At 38.1% G+C, this 27,192-nt stretch overlaps 1 protein-coding gene across 3 annotated transcripts; it reads left to right on the top strand.

Moving 5' to 3' along the window:
- The first annotated feature begins 509 nt into the window (after window positions 1–509).
- Window positions 510–27,192, top strand: LOC144294808 (olfactory receptor OR51C1-like). 3 transcript variants are annotated; one of them, XM_077866771.1, is made up of 3 exons: window positions 510–648; window positions 2,563–2,654; window positions 6,221–9,909. In XM_077866771.1, exon 3 carries the CDS (start codon window positions 6,365–6,367, stop codon window positions 7,349–7,351), a length of 987 nt encoding a protein of 328 aa, XP_077722897.1. In that variant the 5' UTR covers window positions 510–648; window positions 2,563–2,654; window positions 6,221–6,364; the 3' UTR covers window positions 7,352–9,909. The 3 variants fall into 3 exon arrangements, 2 of the variants coding, with proteins under 2 accessions (XP_077722897.1, XP_077722898.1); XM_077866772.1 differs by lacking the exon at window positions 2,563–2,654 and having other exon boundaries at window positions 521–648; XR_013362174.1 differs by lacking the exons at window positions 2,563–2,654; window positions 6,221–9,909 and adding an exon at window positions 26,038–27,192 and having other exon boundaries at window positions 526–648.

Genomic DNA, 27,192 nt, shown 5'->3' with positions numbered 1-27,192 from the left:
ATCAGGCTTTTTTTTTTTCAGGCTTTTGATGAACTCCTGGAAAGAACTGTGTCTTCCCAGGCTTTCCTGGGATCTAGAATCTTGTGACAGAAGGAAAAAAAATTAAACAGGATGGAGATCCCTGGGTGGCTCAGCAGTTTAGCTCCTGCCTTCGGCCCAGGGCATGATCCTGGAGTTCCGGGATCAAGTCCCACATCGGGCTCTCTGCATGGAGCCTGCTTATCCCTCTGCCTGTGTGTCTCTCATGGATAAATAAATAAAATCTTTTAAAAAATTTAAACAGGACAGCTAAGGCCTGAAGTATGTTTAATTAGTTATTGTTCTTGAAACTACCAGCCCTCGCAATTTGCCACTAATTGTCAAAGGCTATATTAATGGCCAAAGGCTGAAGGCCACTTATGAGTATCCACAGTTTTAACAGAAGCTATCTGTCAAACATATTTAATGTCTCCACCACAGAGGTGAATGGATTAGTGTCAATTTTAGAACAGTTATCAGAGCAGCCTCGTGCCTTTGTAAGCTTGCAAGGGACATACAAAGGACTCACAAAGCTCTGTAGTCTTTTTAATTGCTTCTTTTAATAGAAACGACAAATACCCACCATTTGCTTCAACGTGGATGGAACTGGAGGGTATTACGCTGAGTGAAGTAAGTCAATCGGAGAAGGACAAACATTGTATGTTCTCATTCATTTGGGGAATATAAATAATAGTGAAAGGGAATATAAGGGAAGGGAGAAGAAATGTGTGGGAAATATCAGAAAGGGAGACAGAACATGAGAGACTCCTAACTCTGGGAAACGAACTAGGGGTGGTGGAATGGGAGGAGGGCGAGGGGTGGGGGTGAATGGGTGACGGGCACTGAGGGGGGCACTTGATGGGATGAGCACTGGGTGTTATTCTGTATGTTGGTAAATTGAACACCAATAAAAAAATAAACAAAAAATAAATAAAAAAATTTTTAATAGACTATTCTCTAGAGAAGTTTAGATTCACAGCAAATTGACTGGAAGGGACAGAGATTTCCCATATATCTCCTGTGCCCACATATCGATAGCCTTCCCCATTACCAACATCCTTGATTAGAGTGGTTCATTTCTTACAATTGATGAACCTTCACTGACACATCATTACCACTTGAAGTTCATAGTTTACATAGGGTTCACTCTTGGTGTTGTGCATTCTATTAGTTTGGATGAATTTATAATGACTATATTATTCAACATCATAGTATCATATAGAGTATTTTCGCTGCCCTAAAAATCCTTAACATTCCACCTATTAATTCTTCACTCTTCCCTAGCCCCTGGCAAGCCACTTATTTTTTATTGTCTGCATAGTTTGCATTTTCTAGAATGTCACATAGTTGGAATTACACAGTGTATTGCCTCTTCTGACTGGCTTCTTTCACTTGGTAATATGTGTTTAAGTTTCCTTCATGCCTTTTCATGGCTTAGCACCTAATTTCTTTTTAGCACCTAAAATATTCCATTGTGTAAATGTATCATACTTTATTTATCCACACTTATTCAAGGACACCTTGGTTGCTCCCAAGTTCTGAATAAAAGCTGCTATAAATATCCATGTGCAATTTTGTGTACATATAAGTTTCCAGCTCCTTTGGTTATATAAGGGATGCAATTGCTAGATTGTTTGGTAAGAATATATGTTTAGTTTTATAAAAAACTGCCAAATTGTCTTCAAAAGTGTCTCTACCATTTTGCATTTCCACCAGCAATGAATGGGAGTTCTTATTGCTCCACTTCCTTGCCAGGATTTGGTGGTGTCAGTGTTCTGGATTTGGGCCATTCTAGTCATTATTGTTTTAATTTGCATTACCCTGATGACATATGATTCACAGCATCTTTCATATTCTTGTTTGCTGCATCACTTTCTTTTAAGTTAATATTTTGTATGCCAGCGTACAAGTTAGCAACAGCTCCCAAGATATTCAGAATGCCCAGGAACAGTCATGGGCTCTGAACCAGATACTATTACACTAGCCTCAGTGAATATAGTTATTCAGCAATGCTTTTCCTACCTGGTTCAATGTCTTATGATTGCTGTGATATTGGCGAATGACTGGTGATCCATTAATACTACTTCTCCCTTACTTTTACCCTGTGGAAAGCTTTGACTTATAGCTAGCTGTTCAGGGGTCAGAAAGCTCTTCAATGAGAACTGGACTCCTGGAATCTCCAGGATTTTATTTTGGTCCTGTAAGAGTGAAGCTAGACTGCAAAGAAATTGCCCCTCTTGGTCTGTCTTTCATAGAACAAAGGGTTAGTGGGACACAGGTGCCTAGAGTTCTCTCTTAGGAATTTGATTTTCCATTGGGAAAATGGCTCTTGCCAGGCAGCTGCTGGGCCCCTTATATAGGCTTCTTTTTTGAGATCTGATACCTAAATAGTCTTTGTGAGTTCTCCTGGCAAAAGAGAACCTCTTTGGAGATAGTTTAAGGGGGCAGGACTGATGGGGAGTGTTTCCCTAGCCTTAGGACAGAAGGATCTTTCTGCCCGTAAGTTTGAAATTGAGATAATCTCTCTACCTTTGGCTTTAAAAGACTCTGCTGCTGGCTGAGATGACTCTTCAAAGAGCAGGGGGTAGGAGCAAATGACCTCCCTTTCCAGACTCAAGATTTCTTCTTTACATGAGGTCAGTGTTTTAGTGCATTGAAAACTTTTCTGAATACATCAAGGACTGTTCAATCTTCAGATAGTTTATGAAACCAACAGAGAAAATTGGTAAACTTAGTTGTATATATTCAACAAATTCATATACTATGTATATTCATGCATTATATAAATTTAAAGACAATTGATATAATACGCTATACATTAAAGTCATAAAGCCATCACAATGTGTTCATTCAACATATTTTAAAAATTCAGTTCCTTTTAAAATAGTAGTGGTAAATCCTGGCATTTGAAGTCAGAGAGAACAAAGTTTAATTCTTGGATCCACCATTGTCATGTTAGATAAATGTGAAAAAGTAATATGATTCTTCTGAGCCTTGGTTTTCTAACCTTAGCTTCAATTTTCCCATTTGTTAAAAGGAACTCATAATACCAGTGCATGTTGTGATAGTGATGGATGGAAAGCTTTATAGTGGGAGCAGTCTATATATTCTTGGTTGTCTGGTTACAAGGTTGTGTAAGTCATAGACCTTTTCTTAGAATTCTCCATTGGGGAGAAAGAGAAATTTAAGTATATCTTTCCATGGATAGTTATTTAATATTGCTTGTAGTTTTAGTGCAAGAAGACCCAAGGGGGTTAAGAATCATAGAATTTAAAAAAAGGGAATTTTAAAAAAAGGTATTCTTTTCCCATAAGCTTTACTAATGGAGTTTCCTGCATTAGAATAGTTCTACTCAGTTTCCCTTTGATTGAAAAAAGAGACCATTAGAAGCATGCAAAGCAGTGGAAAGAGGATTCGGCAAAGGAGATATAAGTAAATTGTTACATAGTAGGCATTTAATACATTATCACTATTATTAAATAGAAGGCTAGTTTGTATACTTAAATATCCATTGGGATCTCTTAATTTATTTAACTATGATAAAAAGAGCATTAACTTGAGAGCCTGCTTTCTCATCTTTAAAGAGGATATGATTTAAAGGTCCTTACAACTTCACATAGAAACATTTATTTTTGTCACCAAGTCTATCTTTGAGCAAAGTCCTAGTATCAAGAATGAATACCAGATTAATCAGAAAAATGTTAGCTGATCTCCTACTTTAATATATGGCAATATTGTCATGAACTTTATTCATCATTTGAAGGAGCTGTCTATTGGGAATCACAATATATGGCTGAAGTTAAGTGTCTAGGGTCTATCACTGCTATCAGATACAATGAGTTAATTCACTCAACAGATATTCTTAGACAATGTTGTGCCAATGTTGGCTCTGAGATCAGAGGTCTGAGAAAAACTGATGAGGGCCTTGTGTTTTTCTGGGAGTTATTTTCACCTTAGTAGCAGGCCTATGCCATCTCATCACTAGGTGCCTCTTCTGTATTTTTTGAAAATACTACTATTCCCTAGTGCTCTTTCCTCTGACCTTTTCACTGCTCCTGTGACTTTAACCAGCCATCAGTTAGACAAGTCATAAGCCTTACTGTCGAGGCAGGAGTCTCTTTGTTAGGAAAGCAAAGATAAATATATATTCCAATCATTGCATGTAAGTAACAGGTGAAAAAGTAAGGTTTGTTTTCCAACTGAGGTCCAAGCATTGAAACAAAACTCATGAATTTAATTTTGTTATCCATTGCTCCTCAATTCAGATTTTCCAGTCATTAATTTTTTTGTGTCTTTGAGTTCTCAAGAGGTGTCCTATATTGAACATTTTTTTCTTTTCTTCTTTTCATGGGCTGTGTTTTATCTTCATCATACTTCATGTAATGAATTATTTCTACTCTAGCCAAAGCTACTGCTTGTTCATATAGTGGTTAGAATGAAACTCACCAAGTTGACTTACACTTAGATATTTTCTTTCCCAGAGTTACAGACAGATCTTCTTGGTGTACCAGATCTAATTCTTTTTTCTTTTTTATTTTTTTAAAAATTTTTATTGGTGTTCAATTTGCCAACATATAGAATAACACTCAGTGCTCATCCCATCAAGTGCCCACCTCAGTGCCCGTTACCCAGTCACCCCACCCTTCGTCCACCCTCCCTTCCACCACCCCTTGTTCGTTTCCCAGAGTTAGGAGTCTCTCATGTTCTATTTCCCACTCACTTTTTCTCCTTTCCCCTTTATTCCCTGTCACTATTTTTTATATTCCCCAAATGAATGAGACCATATAATGTTTGTCCTTCTCTGATTGACTTATTTCACTCAGCATAATACCCTCCAGTTCCATCCACGTCGAAGCAAATGGTGGGTATTTGTCGTTTCTAATGACTGAGTAATATTCCATTGTATACATAAACCGCATCTTCTTTATCCATTCATCTTTCGATGGACACTGAGGCTCTTTCCACACTTTGGCTATTGTGGACATTGCTGCTATAAACATCGGGGTGCAGGTGTCCTGGCGTTTCATTGCAACCAGATCTAATTCTAATTCTGTTCACTGCACATATTGGCATTTTGTAGATGTTCAAATATTTGTTGAGTGAATGCATGCATGAATGAATAGAAAAGGAGCACATACCTTAAAAACCAAGCATTATTTCTATATACAAAAATAGGGGGTGTCAGGAAACTTAGAATAAGAATCAGTACAGAAAAGCTACTTTAATCCTACAGATGTCTTGATCTGGGTGACCACATGCTCATATCCTCAGAGAGAAGATGGTTCATAGTCATCATCCTCCAGCTGAACAGAAATAAATCCAGACTCATGAGGGTTTCTGAAGGGACAACACCCCCAAACCCTCCATTCATTTTCTTATCTTTTTGCAATAATGGAATATTAAGAATCTTAATCAGATAATCCTGCCCAGTTATTAACTGTTCGTTCATTGCAATGAATAGTTCCTTTGTTCTTAAGGTTAACCTTTCCTTTAAAGGGGATTTGGGGATCCCTGGGTGGCTCAGCAGTTTAGCACCTGCCTTCATCCCAGGGCATGATCCTGGAGTCCTGGGATCGGGTCCCACGTCAGGCTCCCTGCATGGAGCCTGCTTCTCCCCCTGCCTGTATCTCTGCCTCTCTCTCTCTCTGCATCTCTCTCATGAATAATAATAATAATAATAATAATAATAATAATAATAAAAGTATCAGATTTGTAACTACTACTTGCATAATGAAACACTTTACCAACTGTCACCCATTATAGTCTATTTGCCAGATTGAACTTGTTCTTTTATATTTCTTTTATAATATTTAGTTTTATGAATAGTAATTTTATGAATTAATTTAATGAGTGGTGTTTTTCTAGAAAATATTTAATATTTATGATCCTATTTTCATTGGGTGCATAAGGCCTTATAAGTCTTAAAGGGCTCTTAAGGGCAACTGAGAAGTAAAGAAAAGCAGGATGAGTTGGCAGGGTTGCACAGAAGAGTCCTGTCTGTCCATGTACAAGGAATCATAGAACTGGAAAATATGTTACCATTATCTATTCTAACCTTCTGTTTTATACATTTATATGAGACTATACTGAAGCCTAGATATAGCATGTTACTTTTGCTAAAACCAAGTGTCCTCATACAATTAAATATTGTACAATTGTACAATTGTCCTCATACAATTTAATATTCTGTCTCTTTTCCTAGTTCACTATGATCAATTCTACATCTAAGAAAAGGACTTACTGGGCCTGCATTTCCATGGAAGACAAGACAAGGCTCCCTAGTGATACTAAATTATATGATATGTAGAAGAGAGTGAAAACGTCTTTTTTGCCTATTTTACAGGACATGGTCCTTTTTCTCCAGGGAAGTTGGCTCCCTTTACTCATTATGCCATTTTTCAATCAAAGCATTTTCCACCCTGCAGTCTTCCTTCTTACTGGCATCCCTGGTTTTGAAAGTTACCATGCCTGGCTCTCCATCCCTTTCTGTTGTCTCTATGCCATTGCCATCTCTGGGAATGGTATGATCTTGTTTGTCATCCTCACTGAGTCAAGCCTTCATGAACCCATGTACTATTTCCTCTCCATGCTCTCCTTCACGGACCTAGGGCTGTGCCTTTCCACATTGGTCACCATGCTGCGTATTTTCTGGTTCAATGCTCAAGAAATCAGTTTTGATGCCTGCATTAGCCAAATGTTCTTTATCCATGGTTTCACATTCATGGAGTCCTCTGTACTTCTGGTGATGGCCTTTGACCGCTTCATTGCCATCTGTAACCCACTGAGATATGCCACAATCTTAACCAATTCAAGGATCATCAAAGTGGGCTTTGCCATTGTTATTAGAGGGACAACGGCTCTAGTACCTTTACTCCTGCTCTTAAAGCGTCTATCCTTCTGCCGTAGCCATGTTCTGCACCATTCATATTGTTTCCACCCTGATGTGATGAAGCTTTCATGCACAGATACCAAGATCAACAGTGCATTTGGTTTGGCTATTGTTATCTCTACTGCTGGCATAGACTCTGTCTTGATCCTCCTCTCCTATGTTCTGATCATCCACTCTGTGCTCAGCATTGCCTCCCCAAAGGAGCGGAAAAAGGCCTTTGGTACTTGTGTCTCACACATAAGTGCCGTTGCCATCTTCTACATCCCCATGATCAGCTTGTCACTGGTACACAGATTTGGGAAGCATGCCCCTCCCCTTGTGCACACCCTTATTGCCAATGTTTACCTGCTCATCCCTCCTGTGATGAATCCCATAATCTATAGTGTGAAGACCAAGCAAATTCGTAAGGCTGTGCTCAAAATTTTCATTTCTAAGCTGATTTAGGAAATTTTCAGTACGTTCTTCTTTATATAGTCTTTCTCACTCATTTTGATTTTCTACTAGTGTGAGTTACAACTATACCATGAGAAAGCATGTTTATACAGGATTTCACTCTTTTCTGATAGTCCAGTAATTTATGACTCATACAAAAAAATTTAAAAAAATTATGACTCATACAGTTCTAGAGTGTGAACATTTTGAGAGCAGAGATCATGTCTTATGTAATTCTAGCACTCCCACAAATACTGCTTTTGGCTTAGAATAAGGCCATAGGTAAAATATGCCTACATGCATAGATAAATGAGGTCTTTCCTTGGAGCTCTAGAGTATGTACCTACCCAAGGAATGTCTGATGTAATTTAAAGATTTTCTTTATCTATTTAGAGAGAGCATGAGCGAGGATGGGCAGAAAGGGAGTGAAAGGGAGAAAGAATGTGAAGCCGACTCCCCACTGATCCGGAGCCTGATTTGGGGCTTGATCTAATGACCTTGAGATCAAGAGCCTAGCAGAAACCAAGAGTCAGAAGCTCAGCTGACTAAACCTCCCAGGCTCAGTCACCACTGATATAATTTAGATCAGTAGCAAATTCTAGGCTTCGTAAATATCTATTTTGGGGAATAATTTCAAGGTCCTGGGATCAAGCCCCAAATCAGACTCTGAGCTCAGTGGGGAGTCTGCTTCAGATTCTTTTTCTCTCTCCCTCCCTGTCTGCCCTTCCACTCGTGAACTCTCTCTCTCTCAAATATATAGATAAATAATAAAATATTTATATCAGACATTCCTTGGATAGCTACACACGCTAGAGATGGCAAAACTGTCTAAATCCCAAAGAAAGACATCACTTGTCTATGCATGTAGGCATATTTTACCCATGGCCTTATTCTAAGCCAGGTGCAGTTATTTGTGGGAGTGCCATAATGATAACTATCCCCCAAAATAGATGATTCAAGGCTGAGGAACATGAATAAGCACAATAAATAAGAAGAAATGTGAATGAAAAGGGTACTTTCTTAATTCTTTAAAGAGTCCTACAGATTAGTTTGGTAAATGTATTATTTTATTATCCAATATCTATTGATTCATAATCTAGATATATGTCTAAAAGGGGAAAATGGGCAGGAATGCAGAGTTGTATTATGATGTTCAATATATCATTATACATTGTAATGAAAATTTGGAAACTGCTTAAACAATTACTTTTAGGATATTGGTTAAATAAGATATAAACTATCATGCAAAAAAACTAAAACTGATATAAATATACATGATAAATGATTAAGAGATAGATTAGTATACAGAGTACTTTATACTGTTTGTATATAAATTTCATGTGAATACACACATACACACACACACACACACACACACACATTAAAAAGTATGGTCTAAGGATGCCTGGGTTGCTCAGAAGTTGAACATTTGCCTTTGGCTCAGGTCGTGATCCCAGAGTCCTGGGATTGAGTCACACATCAGGCTCCCTGTAGGGAGCCTGCTTCTACCTCTGCCTATGTCTCTGCCTCTCTCTGTGTGTCTTTCATGAATAAATAAATAAAATATTTTTTAAAAAAATTATAGCCTACCACAGGCTAGCAGTCTGTGGAAAACTGGAAACTCAGTTTGGGCTCGCAGATTCCATAGTTCTGCATGTTGGTCAACACACAGAAAACGGATGAAAAAAATTAGCTGTCAGCTTCCTCTTGGGGAATCAAAGTGTAGAGCCATGCATACAGCACTGCAGTTTCCCCAAGAGGCCTTCCAGAGTACTGGCCTCTGTCTTGCCACTCTTGGAACCTGAATGTGTTGACCACAGCCTGATAACCTGGGGGGAGAATGGAGAGAGCATCTTGGGCTCGAAGACACCATAGCCCCGATCCTTCTCATCACAGAATGAGCGGATAAAAAAGGGACCTCTCAGCATTCTTCTGGGTTGGGGAAGAGTTGAGCTGTACGTACAGTGTCCAAGCTTCTCTAAGGGGATCCTCCACAGGACTGCCCTCTGTCCTGTCAGTCTTAGGACTCAGATGGGTTTTGCAGAGTCTAATAGCATGGGGGAGAAGGAAGCCATAAGGTTGGGCTCTTAGAGGCCATAGCTCCACCTCCTGGTTCCCCACAGAGTGACATGAAAAGTCCCCCAGCCACCTGCTCCTCCCTAGAGAGGGAGAGCTGATAGGGCCCCAGACTCGTTCCCTAGGCATATTGGTGGAGGTTGTCTCCTCTATAAGGCCAGTCTGTGAGGACGGGGAAAGAAGTCTGCTTCATCTAATGCGCAAATATCAAGGAAAAAGGAAAATCAGCCAAAGAAATTTCAAACAAAGGAACAAGAAAAAATCTTCAGAAACTGACCAAAATGAAATGGACCTATATGATTTACCTGACAAAGAATTCAAAATACATGTCATAAAAAGGCTTACTGAGATCTAGAGAATAATGCATGAATAAACTGAGAATTTCATCAGAGATAGAACTATAAGAAATACCAAACAGATATGTAGACAACACTGTATTTTTTAATAATAAATTTATTTTTATTGGTGTTCAATTTGCCAACATACAGAATAACACCCAGTGCTCATCCCCTCAAGTGCCCCCCTCAGTGCCCGCCACCCAGTCACCCCCACCCCCCGCCCTCCTCCCCTTCCACTACCCCTACTTTTTTTTTATTAGTTCTAACAGTTTTGTGATTTTGAGGGGTTTTCTTTTTTCTTTTTTATTTTATTTTTTATTTTTTTTTATAAATTTGTTTTTATTGGTGTTCAATTTGCCAGCATATAGAATAACACCCAGTGCTCATCCCGTCAAGTGCCCACCTCAGTGAGGGGTTTTCTATACAAAAGATCATGTTATCTGCAAACAGATAATTTTACTTCTTCCTTTACAATTTGGATGACTTATACAAAAGGGAATACTATTTAGCTTTAAAAAAGGAAATTCTGCAATATATGACAACATGGTTGGACCTTGAGGACATTATGTTAAATTTAGCAAGCCAGACACAGAAGGACAACTACTGTATGACTCCACTTATATGAGGTGTCTGAAATAGTCACGTTCATAAAGTCAAAGACTGGAATGCTGGTTACCAGGAGCTGATGGGTAGTAGGGGGGGAAAGGAATTATTAATCAATAGGCAGAAAGTTTCAGTATAAATAAGATGAATAAAACTCTATACATAGATTTGTGCTACAACATTGTATCTGTAGTCCACAGTAATGTGTGCTTGGAATTTGTTGAGTATATCTCATGTTAAGTGTTTTTATCATATACAAAAAAAGATAAATAACATAAACCAAATGTTAAAAGCATTTATCTTTTAATAGATATTGGTTTACTTATATTTTTATTTTATTTTATTATTTTATTTTATTTTATTTTATTTTATTTTATTTTATTTTATTTTATTTATTTTATTCCTGAGACACACACAGAGGCAGAGACATAGGCAGAGGGAGAAGCAGGCTCCCCTTTGGGAGCCTTATGTGGGACTTGATCCTGGTACCCTGAGATCATGACCTGAGCCAAAGGCAGATGCTCAACCGTTGAGCCACCCAGGAGTCCCACTTATATTTTCTTTATACTTTGCTGTAGTTTAAAAATAATAATGTCTCTTAAATAATGTCTTTAAAGAAAAGCTCGATAATGTCTTAAATTGTTTTTCAGATATTGAAATAATTTCCATTTAATAACCCCCTCAATTCCCCAACACAGCTTTTCTCCCCCACCCCCAGCTTTGTTTTGCTCTTCACCTTCCTCAAGATCTTCATTTCTTTGAGTCTTCATGCTACCTTCTTTCCATTTTTATCCATCACTGGTCTCAGTGTGGTCCAGCACCAGTACATCCAAATTGGTATTTTTTAAAAAAAATATGTATTTATTTATTTGAGAGGAAGAGAGAGAAAGAGAAAGAACACAAGAGCAGGGGAGGGAGAAGCAGACTCCCCACTGAACAGAGACCTGAATGCAGGGCTCAATTCCAGGACCCTAGGATCATCACCTGAGCTGAAGGCAGATGCTTAACTGACTGAGCCACCCAGGCACCTCAGCTGGTAATTTTTTTTTAAGATTTTATTTATTTATTTATTTATTCATGAGACACAGAGAGAGAGAGAGAGAGAGAGAGAGAGAGAGAGAGGCAGAGACACAGGCAGAGAGAGAAGCAGGCTCCATGCAGGGAGCCTGACATGGGACTCGATCCGATCCGGAGTCTCCAGGATCACGCCCTTGGCTGAAGGCGGCGCTAAACCGCTGAGCCACCTGGACTTCCCCAATTTTTTTTTTTTTTCTTAAGCACAGATTCCTCAACTTCATCCCAGAACTGCTTAATCAGAAACTTTTTAGGTGGAACCCAGGAATTTGAATTTTAACAAGCTACCTACAGATTGTACAGATTAGAGTAACACTCTTCTGGGGTCTAGGCTAAGACCTACATTTGAAAAACACCATGAATATCTTGCCGAGTCTTTTATCATTTTGCCCTCTCTAACTGAAATATCTACCTGTTTTGTTGTTGTTGTTGTTGTTGTTGTTTTAGCACTGGGTGTTATTCTGTATGTTGGCAAATTGAACACCAATAAAAAATAAATTTATTATCTACCTGTTTTTTTCTCTTCTGTTATTTGCTTTCATTTCACTAGGAGTCCTTAGTGAATCTTTTATTGTAGGCTCTTAGTTTCCTACTGACTTGAAACTTTCTGTAAACTCACTGTAGTGTTTTCGGGAGATTGGTATATCTTGCAGAGACCCAAGAACTGTGCTTTATTAATAATAGCTAACTTAATATATGCTTATTGAATTAACAGTGTGTTTACATAATTTTGCAGATATTCTTAAATATTTGAGCATCTTCATTTTGGCAAACACTGTCAGAGGTACTTGGGGATGAAAGAGTGAACAATGATGACATAGATTCTATTCTTAAAAGTAGTAACAATCTGACAAAACACATCTAAATTGACATATTTTGCAGTTGTTTCTTTTGAATAAGAGTCAATAAAACACTGTGGCAGATACTAAAAGGAGTCATAGATGGTGATTTCTCACTTTTCCAGGCAAAGCTTGAACTAAAGGGAAAATCATCAACCTAAAAAATTCATAGCCTGGTGAGAATAATATAGCTTCTAGAAATTTACTGTTTAACAGAGGAGGTTGGACAGCCCCAGCGGCTCAGTAGTTTAGCACCACCTTCCGCCGGGCGTATGATCCTAGAGACCCGGGATCGAGTCCCACGTTCAGGTTCCCTGCATAGAGCCTGCTTCTGCTTCTGCCTGTGTGTGTCTCTGCCTCTCTCTCTCTCTCTCTCTCTCTCTCTCTGTGTGTGTGTTTGTGTGTGTGTCTGTCTTGAATAAATAAAATCTTTAAAAAAAATAACAGAGGAGGTATAATACACATAAGCAATACAAACAAAACATGATTCCAATTTCATGAATGTGCAGGAATTGTTTTGAAAAAGGAGGGTTTTGAGGATGGGGCGACTATCTTTTGGGATATGCTTTAAAATAAATATATAACAAATATTCTTATGAAAGCTACACCTCTGACTTTTGGTGCAGTAAGAAAGATGATTCATGAAGTGTCACTTACATACAATTTTGCATAGTATAGCCACATATACACTAATAAAAGCCATTTTAAAATACATCCTTTTTCCTTCTTTATAAAGTGATATTATTTACAGAAAGTGCATAAGCAATTTTTTTTTTTTAAATCTTACAAGCTATATTTTTTACTTCTCCTCACTAGCTGTGTTACACTGTAAATTCAACACCATCCATTATGGAGGTTGTTTCATGCTGGTCTGAACCTGTCAATAACCAACATATGGATAAACTGGTTTTTATTATGATTGCAAGGCATCCTTCAGTGAAGGCCATCAGGAAACTTAGAAAGTGAGAGGGTTTATTACTTACAAGTCTTGGAAAGTACATGGCACATCTGGGGTCACACAGTGAGATTACAGAGAGAAAGTAGGGGCCTGGGGTTCTGCTTTTATTGAGGTCAGGGGTGAGGGCCTAGGGTTTTGTGGGTTCACTTTTTATTGGTGAATTTAAAACATAAGTTTAAGAACTAAAGCACAGAAAGAAAAGAAAAAAGTAGCTAAATATTCAATTGTTTAAATCAATTGATCTCTAAAGCAAAGGAAATATGGGGGTGGAGAGGGTGGCCTGGCTCTTTATCTAGTCCTGTGGCTGGCAATGTGTTTATTTTTTATTTTTTATTTAAATTCAATTTAATTAACATATACTGTATTATTAGTTTCAGGGATAGAACTTATTGATTCATCAGTTGCATATAACACTCAGTGCTGATTCCATCATGGGCCCTCCTTAATGCCCATCACCCCGTTACTCCATCCCCCTTTCTACCTCCCCTCTAGCAACCCTTAGTTTGTTCCCTATAGTTAAGAGTCTCTTAGGGTTTGTCTCCCTCTCTGTTCTTATCTTATTTTATTTTTCCTTCCCTTGACCTATGTTCATCTAGAGGGTATTATGCTAAGTGAAATAAGTCAGTCAGAGGAGGACATATACCATATGATTTCACTCATATGTGGAATTTAAGAAACAAAACAGATGGCAATGTGTTTTTAAATTTTTTTCTGAAATACTCTCTTGAAGTGGATGATGCCTCAGTGATCAAAGCTTAAATCAGGCACTTGCATAACAAGAAGAAAAAACAGCTGTCAAGACTTGTACTACAGAAGTCTATATATTTTTACATTTTTAAAGATATCTAGACCTATGAAACAATGCTTAAGACTGTCTGAGCTAATGCTGAAAATAAATCTGGCCAATCTGATGTAGAATTTGGAAGAGTAGGTAATAGAGTATCTGCTAAGACCTTACTAGTACATCAAGATTCTGTTTGAGAGTGTTTTCTGCATTGATATTTTTGTATAATCAGTGTATTGTGGCTGAGAGGAAAATACATTTGCTATTATTAATATTCAGGCTTATATTGATGCCAAGTAAGGAATCACAATAGCTTATGGGCCCTCAAATAAGGTTCCCAACTCCCTCAGTTGCTTCACAAGAAGCTGCAGAAATGTGTGTTTCTAAGAAAGGAGAAAGATTAAATTCCATGCTGAGCAATCTCTGTTGTTATTTAGATTCATTTGTCTTTGAATGCCAGTACTTGGGTACATGGATCTGTTTAGCTTCATCATCACTTGCCACTTGCACCCAGGATTCCAGGCAAGCTGAATATATTATTAGTCTCCGTTCCTTATATGCTCTGTGCTCCCTTGTTTCTTGGTGCTAATCTTTCTACAGGATAAATACATGCCCTTATCATAAATATGACCTGTTTTAATCACTGAGTTTTATGAGTGTTTCTTTAGTGGATTTTGAGTGACTATTCTATTTTCTGTAATATCATTGCAAAACCCTTGGAATGTGATCAATGATCAAAGTGTTTTATGAAAGAATCAATGAACCTTTTTGGGGGGCATCAATGAAAATATTTCTTTAAAAAGTACAAAATTCTGAATGCCTGGGTAGCTCAGTCGGTTAAACGCCTGCCTTTGGCTAGAGTCATGATCCTAGGGTACTAGGATGAGCCCCACATCAGGCTCCCTGCTTGGTGGGGAGCCTGCTTCTCCCCCTCCCTCTGCTGCTCCCCCTGCTTGTGCTTGCTCTCTCTTTTTCTGTCTCTGTCAAATTAATAAAATATTTTTTAAAAAATAAAAGGTACAAAATTCATCATAATGTTGGTGGAAGATAGAATTGCCAGCTGGCTTGAGGTAGTGTGGGGATGAGGAATGAGCTCATGCATAGAGCAGGTGTTTTTATCTGGAATTATAAATTATAATAATTTATTATATATAATTATATTATTATAATTATATATAATTATTTTTATCTGGTTTATACCTACAAATTTACTTTTAACAAAATTTAATCAAGATATAAGATTAATGAGTGGGGTGCCCAGATGGCTCAGCGGTTGAGCATCTGCCTTCAGCTCAGGGCGTGATCCCGGGTCCAGGGATCGGTCCTGTATCAGGCTCTCTGCAGGGAGCCTGCTTCTCCCTCTGCCTATGTCTCTGCCTCTCTCTCTCTCAGTCTCTCATGAATAAGTGAATAAAATCTTAAGAAAAGAGATATAAGATCAGTGAGCTATGGCATCAGTCCCTACAAAAGTAAGTGCAGTGAAAAAGGGAAGGAATCATGAAGTAGAATGAACCCTTCAGAAACTTCATACTCTGGGGACCACAAAAACATCCACTAGGAGTTTTCTGATGTACAGATTTTATGCAGCCTCGGTCTTGGCTCCTTTATATATGCTACATATCCCTGAGTAAAAAAATCTCCCCAGCTCCTCAGTCCCTTCCTGGCAAACAGGGCAAGAAAGAACACATCTCCATGTTTTGTAAGTAATAATGCTGCATTCAGGGAAAACATCAAGCTTTACACACATCTGGTTTCTTTTGAGAACGAGGAAGATTTATTAACTGCAAAAAGCCCAAGGAAAATTGTGGAAATCTCTTTCCTGAAATCTATTTCTGTGAACATTCTATTATAATTGATGTGATACAGTTGATCTATGGGCCATACGTCTTGCAGCTTGGACAGGTTGTTAGCATACTTATGCAATGAATTGGATATGGGTTTTAGCTATGCTACATTTCAAACTGTTGCTTAAGGTCAGCTGGCATACTACTACTGCCCACCGCCACTATCATCCTCATTCTCATCCTTATTTACCATTATTAAATGCTGCCTATGTAACAGCATTTACATAACAAATGCTTTAAAAATGATATATCATTTAACCTGTATAAATTAATGGTATTGGTGAGCTACTAATTTCACAGAAGTAGAATCTAATGTAAAATTATTATTTGAGAACTCTAGCTGTTAATGACAGATCTAGCATTTGAAACTAGTTTTGCTGGACCTTATAACCATGCTGGTGAATTTCCATAATCAGAGGAGAGAGGTGACTCTGTGTAGAGTCCCACACAGAACCTGCAAATGCTCTTAGTGCAGTTAGAATATCATAAGGAGAAAACTACTATCAAAGAATGTGTGTGTGGGGATGGGCATACAAACATTTACCCTACAATAAAAAGACACAGTGTTCTGTCAAACTACAATAAACTTCCCAATTTAACATGCACTCACATGGACACATACACAGGCACAAACACAGATATTACTCAGTCTGTGGGAATGAGGGAGAGCTCAGTAAGATAATTCCAACAGTTATATTGTAATTTCAGGAAACACAGCATGCTTTAAATGGACAAAACTAGGTAATGATATATTTCCAAATCCATGATTTACAACTCATAGATTTAATTTATACCTGTAAGTATATATTATTGTTTCCCACTATACAGAAAATAATACAGAGCATTTGGAATATAATGATGACTGAGCAGTGATTCACTTGCTAGTAGCTGATTTCAGTTGGAGAGGCATGTTTTTGGATTACTTATGACCAATTACTTATGACCAATGCAATGGCATTAACACTCTTCTAGATGTATAAATTAAAAAGAATGTGACTCCAGAGGAAGAAGTAATTCCTTCTGACTTGACATGGAGAAGGAAATGCCACAAAATTTTTAATAGAGAAAATAAATTAATGTTGAATGTATAAATGGATCCATGGAGCAAACAATAAGTCTAAAGAATGTAGCCTCATTCAAAGAAGAGTGGGAAGCACATGAATTAATAAGCAAAGCACAGCACAGTGAAAGAACTTGCTATCTTTGATAGTTTGGTGAGGTAGGAAAGGTCCAGGCTGATCATATCAAAAGGTCCCTGGCAAAAGGTCCCTGGGGTAGGTGATTGGGCAGCAAGAACAGTAGATTTTTGTCAGATTGGGAAGATCCTTGACTGCTATAATAAAGAGGGAAAGAATTTTTAGTTCATGCTGAAGGCAATGAAGAGTTCTGTGTGAGGAGGGCCATGAAGTGGTATTTTTGAGAGCTCATGCTAGCATACATATGGAGAAAGTGTGTAAACATTTGAAACTCAGGGCAGGGAAATTACTTATGAGAAGATTGCTGTAGTTCCTGCAAAAAACTAATGTTATATAAAATAGAGGTGATACAAGTGGAGGGTAAGGATGGTCAGTCAAAAGATACTTTAGAAGTCAAACCATAAACGTTTGTAAATTTGCTGACCTAGACAGCTGTGGTAGGCAGCATTCTAAAAGGGCCCTCAGGATTGCTGTCCCCTATGAGCACAGTACAGTATGAAACCCAAGCCTGGAGTGAGTGGACTTATGAATGTGATGGGATATGTTGCATTGTATGTATGGCAGAGAGAGTTTGCAGATATCAGTAGGGTTTGTGATGATTGACTTTGAGTTAATCAAAAGGGAGAGTATGCTGGGTAGACCTGTTCCAATCATGTGAGCTTTTAAATGAGACAAGGAGCAACAGAGAGATTCCTCTGTTGGATTGGAAGATGTCATGTGTCATGTTGTGAGAGGTCCATGTGACTGGGTAGAGGACAGTCTCCAGGAGCTGAGAGCAATGTCCAGTCTACCGCCAGCCAGAAAGCGGAGACCTCACTTCTATGGTGCAAGCAACACAATGCTGCTAACAACCTGTTTGGGTTTGGAAGGGACTGACCTCTGGCTGAGCGCACAGTCCTGGCTGAAATGCTGATTTTAGCCTCGTGAGATCTTGAGTTACGATCCTGCTATTGCCATGCTCAGACATCTGACTTGCTGAAATATGAGATACAGTCTTGTTTTTTTGAACCATGAATTTGTGCTAGTTTTTAATGCAGAAGTATACAATTAATGCAACCGAGTATGCTTCAGACCAAGAAGAAGTAAATTTCAGTGATAGTTGTGAACCATTTACGAGGGAAATGAGAACAGACAAATTTTTAGTAAGTTGTTGGTGAAATGAAGGAGATATGTGCATCAAGAAGGGGGCAGTGTTATGTTTAGGTTGAGAAAGAAGTTGAAATACTTATAGACGGTGGTTATGGTACAAATGAAATTGTCTAAATTTTAATAAAGAAGGAAAATCGAAAAAAAAGAAGGAAAATCATTGGTATTATTTCACAGTATAGAAAAATATCTATGTATTCTCTATTTTTTCAGTGTTTAGAAAACATCCAAATTCCTTACCCTTTGATGGTGATAAAATAATTCTATAATGGATTCCTGTTACCTTTAAACACTCTTAGCACTTTGTATTATCTCAGATCTTCAGTGGCAAAATATCTGAAACAATATACCTTGGATATGCTTAGAGTATCTTCATGGTGATTTTTACCTATCTTTCCCTGATCAAGAAAATTTCTTCCTGTGCTCATGGAAGCCCTTCTTGACCTTTCCCCCTACATGACTTTCTAGTATAGTCCACCTGTGTATTTTAAACACAAGCTCATTATTGTATATATAAGATTGCATTTTATTTGCTTGTTTACATGTTTGATTTCCTAAATATTTTATCCTTTCCTGAATATATTTGAGGGTGGGTACCATGTTTAACTTGGTTCTGTATCCTTGTAGTATTACAGCATGCACTCAGTAATTTAATGTTAAACTAAACAAATATCCATAATTGATTTAGAAGCTGCATTGTCTTTGGAAGTGAGCATGAGTTCTTCTTCTGAATCAGGAAAGAATAAAGAAGAAAATCAGCTGTGGTGGAAGAAGGGACCACATGAAGAAGTTATTAACCAGTAGTCATTGCCCAAATCATACTTATATCATATTTTCATCTTTTGCCTCAACTCAGACAGTAAGACCTGTGAATTAGAAGATGGGATGCAAATAGATATGGGAAAGGAAGGAAAAGAAATTATGATATTTTAAATTTATTTTTAAACATATAATAGCTAGTACTTAGTGACCTTCATATACATTAACTAATTTAATCCTTATAGTAATTCTATGGGCTTTATATGTCATTATTACTTTAGAGATGGAGAAGTTCAGGGCACACATAATTTAGGAACTTATCATGTGGGTAACTTAGCCAATAAATATATCAGTCCATGCTTGAATGCATCAGCATGTAGAACATGCAATCCTAAAAAAATTGATTTGAGATGCCAAATAAAAATTTATAACATCAAAATATCCATATTTACTTTTGAGGCCCTTTATGCTCAAATAGTTCTGTTTGTAATTGTCTTGATGGCTTACTCGTTATGTGGTATGAAAGTTACATAGATACAGTTCAAGTTATGACACTACAAATAAACTGTATCCATACAAGATATTAACACAGCTACTAAGAGTAGGCGCTCAGCAAATGTAGGTTATTTATTATGCCTGGAGATATTCAACCTGCTTGAATGGAGGTGTCCAGGAAAAGAGGAGAGCATTGTTTTTGGGCCTCCAAAGCTAGTTTACTTTACTGATATAGTTATCAGAATCCCTGCATATAGTTTGTTGTTCATCTATGATTTCATACAACTCAATATACACATTTCAAAAAATATTTATTGACTGCCTACTATGTAAAGTGAGGAAATGAAGGGTGCAAGCTACTTAACAATGAATTAAAATAAAATGGTCATTGTTAGATTTGTTTATATATAAATTCTGTACCCTCACATAATTGTTCAAACTTCATAATTGTTCCTGTTTTCTTCTTTATTAGATGTGATTTTAGTTTTCTTTATTTTTTAACCAATATTCATAAACTCTATCTATATTACAGAGGTTGGTTTTTATAAATAGTTACCTAGTGAAATAATTACTTTCAGGTTGAATTCATTATAAAGAAATATAGTGGGTTACCTGGGTGGCTCAGTGGTTAAGCATCTGCCTTCGGCTCAGGGCGTGATCCTGGAGTCCTGGGATCGAGTCCCACATCAGGCTTCGTGCATGGAACCTGGTTCTCCCTCTGCCTGTGTCTCTGCCTCTCTCTCTCTCTGTATCTCTCATGAATAAATAAATAAAATATTTTTAAAAATAAAGTTTATCATTGCAGGATATTGAGTTTAAGATTCAGCAGTTTGAGTTCAACATGCCAAACTTTCAGAATATCATATCATATCATATCATATCATATCATATCATATCATATCCTCTTCCATCATTTTCCTGCTAACTGGTGTTCCCAGCCTGGAAGCCTTCCACATCTGGATCTCCATTCCCTCCTGCTTTCTCTACATAACCACCCTCTCGAGAAACAGTCTGATCCTCTTTGCCATTGTCACTCAGCCCAGCCTCCATGAACCCATGTATGATTTCCTCTCCATGCTGTCTACCCCTTGGCCTATCCATATCCACCCTGGTCACTATGTTGGGTATATTGTGGTTTGATGCCAGGGAGATCAGCTTTAATGCCTGCTTGTCACAGATATTTTTCATTCAACACCTTACTGTCATGGAATCCTCAGTGCTGTTGATCATGGCCTTTGATCATTTTGTGGCCATCTCTAGTCCTCTTAAATATCCTTCTATCTTAACTGACCTTAAAATAGCACAGGTTGGAGTAGCAGTCATCACCAGGGGGACACTAATACTGACTCCTATGGTGTTGCTTCTCAAATGATTGTCCTTCTGCCACAGCCACGTACTCCACCACTCCTACTGCTTCCACCCTGATATGATGAAGCTCTCATGCACAGATGCCAGGATCAATAGTGTAGTTGGGTTGACAGCCCTGAAGTTCACACCATTGCTGGAGTGAACTCCATCTTCTTTATTTTTTCTTATGTTTTAATCTTTAAGGATGTCCTCAGCATTGCATCTCCAGAAGAGAGGAAGAAAGCCTTCAGCATATGCATCTCACATATTGAGGCTGTTGCTGTATTCTGTATTCCATTGATTAGACTGCCCTTTGTTCACAGGTTTGGGAAATGGGCCCCACCTTATGTATGTACTCTTATTGCCTGCACTTACCTGCTAATCCCCCTGTGTTGAACTCCATCCTCTATAGCATGAAGACCAACAGATACGCAGAGCTGTGTTCAAAGTTCTCCATCCCAGTACAACAAAGAAATAGATGGAGTCTACTTTTAAAAGCTTGAAATTTGTTTTGGATTTAAAGTAGATTGAATTTTGGACTAGAAATTTGAATTTTCCAATTCTGGTCATTGTGTAGGTAAGTACAATGCCATCCAGAGAAGTTAAAATGTTGACTCATGCTTGAGCTGAAAGAATTCCAAAAGATCATTTTAGCTTTAAGTATAAGCTATGAGTTCTCTCTCTCTCTCTCTTGCTCTCTCTTTCCTCAATAGCCACAATATTATTAACATTTACACATTTAGGATAAAATATTTTCAGTGACCTAGACACCAGTGAGCCAGTTTCAGTTTCATATGTGGAATTTTTTTTTTTGAAAAAGGGAATAAAAAGTGTATTGATTGCAAATCACTGAATTTTATCATCTAAATTTGCACATTCTCTATGGTTTTAGGATTGTTCCAGATATTCTTAATTTTCCTCTTGGCCTTCTGCTCTCCCTGACCTTTAATATAATTGGTAGTATCATCATCAATACATGTTGTACTGCTTTGTCATCAACCTAACCCTTTTTGGTCAGATATACTTACTTTCCCCCAACTCTTCAGGGAAGATTTATAGCACAAGCATTTTGTGAAAAATGATTCTGCTTAATTCAACTCCAATCTGTATGTTTTTTTTTCAGAAGTACTAATGTCATGCTTAACACTTATTAAGTCTGTTTTTGGTTTTGGTAAATATCAACTCAAAATAGTTTTTCTTTGAAGATTCAAGAGTACCAGGAACCAAATGCAGAGATATTTTAATCTGGTTGGATATGCAATGCTTTATTTGGACTTTCTCTTCAAGGAATGTTAAAGTCGGTATGTTAATCGTCTCTAGATAGGAAGACAAATCATACCAGTGGTTAACACTGGGAGGATTTAATCCAAGGAATCTGATAAAGTCTAGGTGAACTGATGGCACAAATGGAATGCAGAAATAATAGAGATAATAACTACAGGATGTCACTTCCACCTGTATGTCTGTGGGACGAAGAGAGGAGTTTGATGTTATGAAAATCTAGAAACTTGGTGGAAGCTCTTCCCAGAGCTGACACTCATACCTATAATGAGGGGGTGCTATCCTACTGGTTGTAGTACCTAAGGAGTGAGAAAATGGACCACAGGGATCCAAGCTCCAAATCTCAGGGAAGGGGCACTTTGTAGCTGGAGCTCATGCCACTGGAGCACAGAGGAGGACTGCTCATGGACCTGAAAGTCAGACCCCTGAAAAAGCATCCCACTGGTGTGTGGTTCTGTTTTTTCCAAGGGAGCATGATGAAAATTTCCTGGGAGTGTTGGAAAAAATAAAAGTAGAAAGTGGAACCAGTAATGTTGGCATGGTTATGTGGCAATGACAGGAATAGCAAGCAAACATGCTGGGATACTTATCCTTCCAGTAGCTTCCAGTTTCCTTCTCGAATATTTCAGTTAACACAGCTGGCAGAGGATAATTGTGTTTCCTGATTCCCAGCTTACTTATCAAAACAGAGTAGAGAATATTGATTTTAGAGCTGAGGTTCAGTATTTTCATAGCCAGCACAGTTGGGTAACATGCATGTTACACAGTTAAGTTTTATATAGCCATTACAAGGACTTTCTTAGTTGCTCTAATCTAGACTGTTGATCATAGCAACAGTGTCTAGTAAATAAAAGCTATACAAGTGCTTCCACAATTCACCAAGTATTTCTACATTCAATCTTCTGAAAGACTGATAGGTGACAAAGGGGGGATGCTTTTGCTCCTTTTAAAAAAAAAAACAAATTTCTAGTTCTTCTAGGACCACCCAGGTGTTTGTTCAATGACGAACAGTAGAGTTCCAGGCTTTGCCTGTGTCAGCTTCTAATTTGGTTTGCTGGCTACTCATGGAGTTTTCTGCAAAATTTTACATGCTCTTTGTTTTTAGGACACTTGTCATCTTTTCCCAGTTACTTTCACTTCTGTTAACTTTGGATAATTTCTGAAGACTGAGCATATGCCATATCTATTCTCATTGATAGATTTTGATTGGAAACCTGTGCTCATTATTCTCACTTCCCTTCCCGGTGACATAGATCTGCTCATTCTTCTGTGCTTTTCTTGATGCTCTAGATGTTGACTTAAATGTGCTGATATGGTCCAGTTTCTCTTATATACTGACTTCTAATTGGGTTATAAAATGGAGGGCATGAAGAGAAGAAGGAAGGGTGAGAGGAGAGGTCCTACTTTGATAAATATCTTTTATCCTGTTGGCTCCTGGGCTAGTAATGTTTTCTCACTCTCCCTGGTCTCTAGATCTCTCAGCATCCCCTGTTTGTCTCCTTAACCCCGTCTTCCTTTCTGTAATTAAAACTTTCATTAAAGTCTCTTCATTTAAGTTATCCATGTAGTTTTTGTTTCCTGGTGGTTCTGTAACTGATATGTAGTCTTTAATGAGCGAAGATAATGGCTCCTTGATCTGTCTGGATATACTGCTTCTATTTGAACTTCATTTATAAGTCAGTTTTGAGTATGAGATGCATGAGATGGGTACTAATTAATCTTTTTGTCACCTGAGGCATAAAGTAATGCCTTTTTCTGAGCCTCTCATTCCAGGTCTTAGTACCAAGAGCCTTGCTTCAGACACATAGAAGAAACCAGGTCCAGTCCCACCATGGTGATTCCTAGACATAGAGGGTAATATAGGATTTTCCTCTACATCCTCTCAGGGTCTGGACCAGAAAGTTGGATGGAGTAGACATCTGACATATTGGCTGGCTGGTCTGTGGGAATCTGGGTACACAACCTGGTATATTTTCTCTAGTGCAAAATATATAGATTGCTGTCTGACAGCCAGAATTCCAGACTGGGAAGGGGGAGAGAAGCTTTGATTATTTCCCAAAATTCCTTCTTTGGACTTTACTATCATAAAATTATAAAGTTGAAAGAATATACTCATTGTTTAGTTTGTGCTTAACCTTCTAGAATCCAAAGTTTATAAGATAAATAGCTATTAAGGATGTAATGTATATAATGATAACTATAGTTAGTATTGCTGTATGGTATATATGAAAGGATTTAAAAGTGAATCCTAGGAGATTTTTTGGTATATATTTTTGTTGGAAGTCAATTTGCCAATATATAGCATAACACCCCATGCTCATCCCCTGAAATGCCCTCCTCAGTGCCCGTCACCTAATCACCCTAACCCCCTGCCCACCCTCCTTTCCACCACCCCTTGTTCGTTTCCCAGAGTTAGGTGTCTCTCATGTTCTGTCACCCTCACTGATATTTCCCACTCATTTTCTCTCCTTTCCCCCTTATTCCCTTTCACTATTTTTTATATTCCCCAAATGAATGAGACCATATAATGTTTGTCCTTCTACGATTGACTTACTTCACTCAGCATAATACCCTCCAGTTCAATCCACGTTAAAGCAAATGGTCGGTATTTGTCCATTCTGATGGTTGAATAATATTCCACTGTATACATAAATCACATCTTCTTTATCCATTCATCTTTCAGTAGACCGTAGCTCTTTCCACAGTTTGGATATTGTGGACATTGTTGCTATAAACATTGGGGTACAGGTGTCCTGCAGTTTCACTTCATCTATATGTTTGGGATAAATCTCCAGCAGTGCAATTGCTGGGTCGTAGAGCAGTTCTATTTTTAACTCTTTAAGGAACCTCCACACAGTTTTCCAGAGTGGCTGCACCAATTCACATTCCCACCAACAGTGCAAGAGGGTTTCCCTTCCTCCACGTCCTCTCCAATATTTGTTGTTTCCTATCTTGTTAATTTTCACCATTCTCACTGGGGTGAGATGGTCTCTCATTGTGGCTTTGATTTGTATTTCCCTGATGACAAGTGACGCGGAGCATTTTCTCATGTGTTTCTTGGCCATGTCTATGTCTTCCTTTGTGAGATTTCTGTTCATGCCTTTTGCCCATTTCATGATTGGATTGTTTGTTTCTTGGGTGTTGAGTTTAATAAGTTCTTTATAGATCTTGGATACTAGCCCTTTATCTTGATATGTCATTTGCAAATATCTTCTCCCATTTTGTAGGTTGTCTTTTAGTTTTCTGCCCTGTTTCTTTTGCTGTGCAGAAGCTTTTTATCTTGATTAAGTCCCAATATTATTGTTGCTTTTGTTTCCTTTGACTTCATGGATGGATCTTGCAAGAAATTGCGGTCACCAAGTTCAAAAAGGGTGTTGCCTGTGTTCTACTCTAGGATTTTGATGGATTCTTGTCTCACATTTAGATCTTTCATCCATTTTGAGTTTATCTTTGTGTGTGGTGTAAGAGAATAGTCCAGTTTCACTCTTCTGCACGTGGCTGTCCAGTTTTCCCAGCACCATTTATTGAAGAGATTGTCCTTTTTCCATTCGATAGTCTTTCCTGCTTTGTCGAATATTAGTTGACCATAGAGTTGAGGAGGGCATTTCTGGGTTCTCTAATCTGTTTCATTGATCTATGTGTCTGCTTTTGTGCCAGTACCACACTGTCCTGATGATCACAGCTTCGTAGCACAATCTTAAATCTGACATTGTGATGCCCCTGGGTCTGGTTTTCTTTTTTAATATTCCCCTGGCTATTCGGGGTCTTTTCTGATTCCACACAAATCTTAAGATGATTTGTTCCACTCTCTGAAGAAAGACCATGGTATATTGATAGAGATTGCATTAAATGTGTAGATTGCCCTGGGTAGCATTGACATTTTCACAATATTAATTCTTCCAATCCATGAGCATGGAATATTTTTCCATCTCTTTGTGTCTTCCTCAATTTCTTTCAGAACTGTTCTGTTCAGTCTCTTCAATAAATGGTGCTGAGAATATTGGACATCCACATGCGGAAGAATGAAACTAGACCACTCTCTTCCACCATACACAAAGATAAACTCAAAATGGATGAAAGACCTAAATGTGAGACAAGATTCCATCAAAATCCTGGAGGAGAACACTGGCAACAACCTTTTTGAACTTGGCCACAGTAACTTCTTGCAACATACATCCATGAAGGCAAGAGAAACAAAAGCAAAAATGAACTATTGAGACTTCATCAAGATAAGAAGCTTTTGCACAGCAAAAGATACAGTCAACAAAACTAAAAGACAACCCTACAGAAAGGGAGAAGACCTTTGCAAATGACGTATCAGATAAAGAGCTAGTATCCAAGATCTATAAAGAACTTATAAAACTCAACACCCAAGAAACAAACAATCCAATCATGAAATGGGCAACAGACATGAACAGAAATCTCACAGAGGAAGACATAGACGTGGCCAAGAAGCACATGAGAAAATGCTCTGCATCACTTGCCATCAGGGAAATGCAAATCAAAACCACAATGAGATAGATACCACCTCCCACCAGTGAGAATGGGGCAAATTAACAAGGCAGGAAACCACAAATGTTGGAGAGGATGTGGAGAAAGAGGAATCTCTTGCACGGTTGGTGTGAATGTGAACTGATGCAGCCACTCTGGAAAACTGTGTGGAGGTTCCTCAAAGAGTTAAAAATAGATCTGCCCTATGACCCAGCAATTGCACTGCTGGGTATTTACCCCAAAGATACATATGCAATGAAATGCCGGGACACCTGCACCCTGATGTTTACAGCAGCAATGTCCACAATAGCCAGACTGTGGAAGGAGCCTCGGTGTCCATCAAAAGATGAATGGATAAAGAAGATGTGGTCTATGTATACAATGGAATATTACTTATCCATTAGAAATGACAAATACCCACCATTTGCTTTGACGTGGATGGAACTGGAGGGTATTATGCTGATTGAAATAAGTCAATCAGAGAAGGACAAACATACATGGCCTCATTCATTTGGGGAATATAAAAAATAGTGAAAGGGAATAAAGGGGAAAGGAGAAAAAATGAGTGGGAAATATCAGAAAGGGAGACAGAACATGAGAGACTCCTAACTCTGGGAAACGA

Source organism: Canis aureus, chromosome 23 (genome assembly GCF_053574225.1).
Source record: "Canis aureus isolate CA01 chromosome 23, VMU_Caureus_v.1.0, whole genome shotgun sequence".
Classification (NCBI taxonomy): Eukaryota; Metazoa; Chordata; class Mammalia; order Carnivora; family Canidae; genus Canis; species Canis aureus.
The sequence above is the reverse complement of the archived record's forward strand: the minus strand, read 5'-3'. Positions and strand labels throughout refer to the sequence as shown.